The sequence below is a fragment of the Salvia miltiorrhiza genome, chromosome 1 (genome assembly GCF_028751815.1).
Source record: "Salvia miltiorrhiza cultivar Shanhuang (shh) chromosome 1, IMPLAD_Smil_shh, whole genome shotgun sequence".
NCBI lineage: Eukaryota > Viridiplantae > Streptophyta > Magnoliopsida > Lamiales > Lamiaceae > Salvia > Salvia miltiorrhiza.
The window spans coordinates 44,032,578-44,038,616 of record NC_080387.1 but is presented as its reverse complement, the minus strand read 5'-3'; the positions used below and the strand labels follow the sequence as shown (position 1 = coordinate 44,038,616).

The 6,039-nt window shown below is 41.1% G+C and overlaps 1 protein-coding gene across 1 annotated transcript; it reads left to right on the top strand.

The window, feature by feature from the left end:
* The first annotated feature begins 1,199 nt into the window (after positions 1–1,199).
* Positions 1,200–1,676, top strand: LOC131008531 (LOB domain-containing protein 25-like). The gene has a single exon (XM_057935438.1). It carries the CDS (start codon positions 1,200–1,202, stop codon positions 1,674–1,676), a length of 477 nt encoding a protein of 158 aa, XP_057791421.1.
* The last annotated feature ends 4,363 nt before the right edge of the window (positions 1,677–6,039 follow it).

The window sequence follows — 6,039 nt, the reverse complement described above, 5'->3', positions numbered from 1 at the left end:
TGTGATACTAGAGAGAATTCTTTGTGCTCTTCGATCTTCCACTCCTTCACGTTTTTATAATGAGCACCCCAACACCTCTATTTATAGATTTTAGAGATGGGCTTCATGGGCTTTATGGGCTTTGGGCCTCCATGTATGGGCCTTAGGGCCTTAGGTGGCCAATAAGCCCATTAATTCATTATATTAAATATTAATCATATATATCTATTTAATTAGGAATAAAATCCCATTTAATAAAATAGAAAATATAATTGAATATTTAATTCATGAATTTACACGTGGCACGATTTAATTCGACGACAAATTTAATTGTCTACAAATTGCCCCATCGAGACTTGTTTATGGACGAAATGCCTTTGGTAATAGACGAGTCTCGAAATTTATTTTTTTGATAATTTAAACTCTTATCGAGGAGTTATTGACTTGAATTTGAATTTATAAATAGTTTATACTCATATTTAGGAGTTCTTGAATTTCTTTGAATTTTTGTAAATAGTTTATACTCGTATTTAGGAGTTCTTGAATTTCTTTGAATTTTGTAAATAGTTTATACTCGTATTTAGGAGTTCTTGAATTTCTTTGGATTTATAAATAGTTTATACTCGTATTTAGGAGTTCTTAAATTTCTTTGGATTTATAAATAGTTTATACTCGTATTTAGGAGTTCTTGAATTTCTTTGGATTTATAAATAGTTTATACTCGTATTTAGGAGTTCTTAAATTTCTTTGGATTTATAAATAGTTTATACTCGTATTTAGGAGTTCTTGAATTTCTTTGGATTTATAAATAGTTTATACTCGTATTTAGGAGTTCTTGAATTTCTTTGGATTTATAAATAGTTTATACTCGTATTTAGGAGTTCTTGAATTTCTTTGGATTTATAAATAGTTTATACTCGTATTTAGGAGTTCTTAAATTTCTTTGGATTTATAAATAGTTTATACTCGTATTTAGGAGTTCTTGAATTTGATTTTTTTTTTTTATTATTTAACAACTTGGGCTATATAGCATCCTAGCCCACTAATTAAAGTTTGGGCTTTATACTTGAATCATTCGAGTAAAATTTTTGACTATATCACATGGAACTCATCAAAGCATGACTTATTGGACTTAATCAACTTGGCCCATTTTGCATGAATTTTGTTCAAATCAACTTGAATCATTAGGCCCATTTAAAATAGATTTGCTTTGCAGAATCATGGCTTCTTCTTCATCATCTTCGAGCAGCTACTCAAGCCCTCCGTGCGCCTCCTGCAAATTCCTGCGACTGAGATGCCTATCCGGCTGTATCTTCGCTGCGTATTTCCCGGCGGAGGAGCCGACGAAGTTCGTGAACGTGCTCAAGATCTTCGGCGCCAGCAACGTGAGCAAGCTGCTGAACGAGATCCCGCCTCACCAGCGCGAGGACACCGTGAAGTCGCTGGCTTACGAAGCCGAGGCTCGGCTGAAAGATCCCGTCTACGGCTGTGTGTGGGGGCCATCACCATTTTTTAACGCCAGGTCTTCACCCTTGACGCCGAGCTTCTTCCTCACAGATTTGTGTTTACACGCCCTTTCTCAGAAAATCAGAAACGCCGAGCTTCTTCCTCACAGATTTTTCGACTTCTCTTCATCGGTATGTTTAGTGTGGCGCAGACCATGGGCAGTGCGTCATGCTGCAAGTGTGGCATCTTAATGCCACCAAACGCTGCAAACATGTGTGCCAACTGCCTCCGCTCCGAAGTCGACATAACGGAGGGCCTTCAGAGGCACACTCACATCCACCAATGCTCACATCATGCGCTTTGCAACCGGAAACGGAGCTTCGACTGATGGAACTTCAAACTTCAAAGAAGCCCAATAATCCGTCAGTCGACTAAACTAGGCCCAATTATCCTTACTCTTCTTAGGCCCATTTATGACCCCATGCAACAACTTTAGCTTTTCAGCTGCGTATAAGCACTTTTGACAGCAAATAAACGTCCTTCGTTGCATTAAATGTAGTCTTTTTTTTAAGCTTTGGCAGCTTGCTTTGAAGGGCCTTTCATAGCTGGAAGAATAGCTGGAACTCCACTCTTCGGCGGCTAAGTTCAGGGATTTGGTAGCTATCTCTGCCTATAAATAAATCCTTCTTCTGTCATTAGTTTCATTCCATCTGAACTTGGGCAGCGTGTATTCTCTTGTATTTCATAGCCAGAGCAGTCCCCCTTTATCATCTTCTACACAGCCTGCTTTAAGAGTTCTCCTTTGATAGCCATAGTAGCCATAGCTATAGTTCTTAAAACGAAGCTAGGCTTACTTCTAGTTCTCGCGGAGTGCCGCCGAAGGGTCGAAGGTGATCGGAGGATGAGAACTTAGCTTGTTGCTATTTTCGTAAGGCGTCGGCGAAAGAGGTCGAGAGTTTTCGAGCAGCGAAAGGGCTGTATTGACGACGCAGAAACCGTGTTACATCGAGGTTGGTTCCTTTTCACCATTTCTCTTTCATTTCGAGCTTCTGTCTTTGGCTTACTACAAGCTGTTATTTCATCATTCTTATTTGTTCTCTGCATGGATAGGGTAGGGGCAGCGGTGCCTCGTTTTCTCGTTCTTAGGTGGCGACTTGCCGGAGACGACGGTGTGAATGGTTGCTAACTTATTGCGTTTTTGTCATCTGTTGATGAATCACCGACAGCTTGGTTTATCATTTGTGACCAACGGTGGTAGGAACAACGTTGGCAGGGAACGACCGAACTTCATCAAAGTGGATCTTCTCACCTCTCTTTCCTCTTTTTCTTGAGCTCGTGCCATTTGAACACTTATGGTGTTCTCTTATTTGATGTACCATTTGTTTCGCTGACATAGCTGTCGAGTTCCTGCTGATTTCGTCGAGTGCCGTCGACGATGTGTGCTGTCAGTAGTTCCGGCGAAGAAGGAGAAATCAAGCTTTGTAGTAGAGGCTTCGAAGTAAAATTCTCTTGCAAACTCTGATCCTCCTTTCAACTTTAGATCATGCATGACATGCTCCCTTTAACTCTGTATATAGTATACTTCTACTGTATTTGTGAGCTTTTCATTCATCAAAATTTGATATTTTACTATCCAAGTATCGGCAAGAAACTTTCATTGTATGCTTATTGCTGCTGCGTTTTGCCAAGTCTTAAAACTTCATCCCATGCTTGTTATCGCTGCTATATTTCATAATATCATGACCGCGGCTTTGGCTTCTTTTGCTGGATTGGTTTTGGCTAGGCGGAGAAGCAGCGAGCATTGTCGTGAGTGTGCCGGGACAAGTTGCGACAACGGAGACTCCAGGCAACTTACTCGCCGGTCTTTGGCAGCAGTGAACGGCAACAAACCGCGTGGTGTCGAAGGCGAGAGACGACTGTGGAGCCTTGCGGCAGCTACTGAAACGGGTTTGGAGCGCGGTGGTGGTATTTGGCTTCGGCTTTGTGTCGAGCGGTGAACAGCTATAACAGAGACTCCGTACAGCTTGGAGACGGACGCCGGTGTTCGGTCCGAGGGACGGTGGTCGGTGACTTTATTTTCGGCAGTTAGAGGTACCACCATGAACCACCCTTTGCTAGTTTTTGATATGCGTTTATTTTTTTTATTTTTATTTTTATTTTTATTTTTTTTTATTAGAGAAGAGAGATGGGTTGATTTTTTTTTTTTTGTGAAAGAGATAGTGGGAGATGGGCTAATTTTGTGAAAGAGATATGGTAGGAAGTGGGCTAAGGGTAATTGGTTTGAGATGGGCCGATTTTTTTTTTTTTTTTTTAATGATTGAATTTCTATATATATATATATATATATAATTCAAGGAGTGGTGGCCCCTTTTTTTTTTTTTTTTAAATGATTGAATTTCTCCTTTTTTATTATATATATATATATATATATATATAAAATTCAATTTTGCCTCCTTTTGCTTGACTAGAATTTAATTCACATTTTATTTAAATGCAAATAAAATTCTTAAGTCTGGATGTGTTGCTTCCTTGCAGTGTCACGATGGTGGTCTTCAAAGATATTGTGGTCAATGGTCAAGACTATTTGCTGATCTTGAGTGATGATGAGCAAGAGACGGAAATGGGCACGCATCTAAGAGTATTTCCGGCATTGATAGGCCACTATGTGAAACCTTGGCCCAAACTTTTGAATTCTCTATATCAGTCGGAATGGACCAGCGAGATCAGTTTGAACAAAGCGTCGAAGGCTCATACATTGCATCCGGCCCGTCCTTGGCAAAGCAAGGAGTCCAATTTTCTATTGACTTTGAAGCGAAGGATCATCGATAAAGATGCCAAATGGGGAAGGGTTACAAGCTTTCGTGGGGAATTTCATTTCTTTGAAGGCTATTGGGAGTGGACTGAAGATATCCTTAGCCGCTGCAGGAATGAACTCCGAGTTGTTGGTATCTATGATGCAGTTTATGCCTCTCTTTTCACTTATGATTGTCAGCCCGAGATGGTTAAAGCGTTCTGTGAAGCTTGGTGTCCTGCGATGAACACCATTCTCACTTCATCTGGCGAGATGTCTATTTCTCTATGGGATTTACAGTATCTATCAGGGCTTCCGTGTACCGGGACACTGTATGATGAGGTTGTACCCTGCGCGAAAGAGATTCTTGGCAAAGATCAGTTTGGCAACCCGTTCATTCCCTTGAGTTGTAGATATTTACTCTCTGCTTACTATTCTCTTAAGCATCGTGATGGCAAGGATCCTAAGAGCTCAGTTTCTATCGATGAATGGATCAAATTTTGGTCGAAGAAAGCTTCAAAGTATTCTCATCCTCCTGCTCGCAGGGCAAAGAAATCTCAACGCTCAAATCGACTCATAATCCGAGTGGTTCATTTGAAGCGCATCAATCATGGTCTTCTGAAGAAAGGGCTCCATTCATCGAGCTTGATGCTAGTGACAAGTATCATACCACTATGTACTTGGCAGCTCATATAGCTTGCTGGTTGTGTATCTTTGTTTTTCCAGATGGTGACGCCATGTCGATTAGACCAACCTCTTTCAAAATGGCAAGTTTGATGGCGTGCAAACAGAAAGTTGCCCTTACAGCTCCAGTTCTAGCCAGCATCTACAAAGGGTTGAACACTATCTCTAATTCTATGGAGCCTTCTCTTGTCCCGGTGACGCTACCCTTTCATTTCATATATGGTTGGATAGCGCTCTATTTCCATACTCACATTCCCCTTCCAAGAAGCCTTGGTGTCGCCAGGATGACTCTATACTCAGGCGAAGGAGCTGCGAAGTATTATCTGCCTGTTGCATGCCGCGAACGTATTCAGTCGTACAACTCGATTCGTTGGAATTGTACCACATTCACCAAGGAAGATGACATTTTCTATGTCGATGGTGAAAATACAAGAGAGATTGAGCAATGCTTCTTCATGGCTATTCGCTCGAGTTTTTTGGTTCGCCGGCTGGATGACCACTTCATCGTGGAGTCTTATGGTCCTCACCGCTTCAGCCGTCAATTTAGCTATTACCAAATCGTACCCAGCAGCCTTACTCAGAACATTCGAAGGACATCTCTGGAAGAAGGTCTCAACCTTTGGCGCATGTGTTTGCTGCACAGATCGCGATCAAGGGCATGTTTTCCCCGATCTTCTTTGGATATGAAGATACATTGTTCAGTCGACTATAAGACTTGGTGGGATATGACGTACAGATTTTCTTCTGAAAACAAAATCTCTTCTCCGGCTCATATCACTTTTAAAAGAAAAGATCAGGAAGAAGCAATCAACTCCAAAGATGGAAAGAGGAAGGTCGTCTCTACCACCCTCATAGCTGATTCTGGTAGTAGCAATTCTGAGCGTAATTGGAAAAAGAAGAGAATTGCGGGGTCCTCAAAATCGGCCGAGGGTCACGTTGAGGAAGAGCCAACTCTAGTGGATGTCGATGTGAACAAGGTCTTTCCTCATCTCTTATCTTCTTTTCGTATTGATATATAATTTCACATTCTAATTGCATCTTCTTCTTGCCCTTTTGTAGACTTTGAAAGAAGTGTTTGGAAATAATCTTGAGAAGGGCTCACCAATCGACTGTGTATCCATTGAATCCAATAAGTCAAA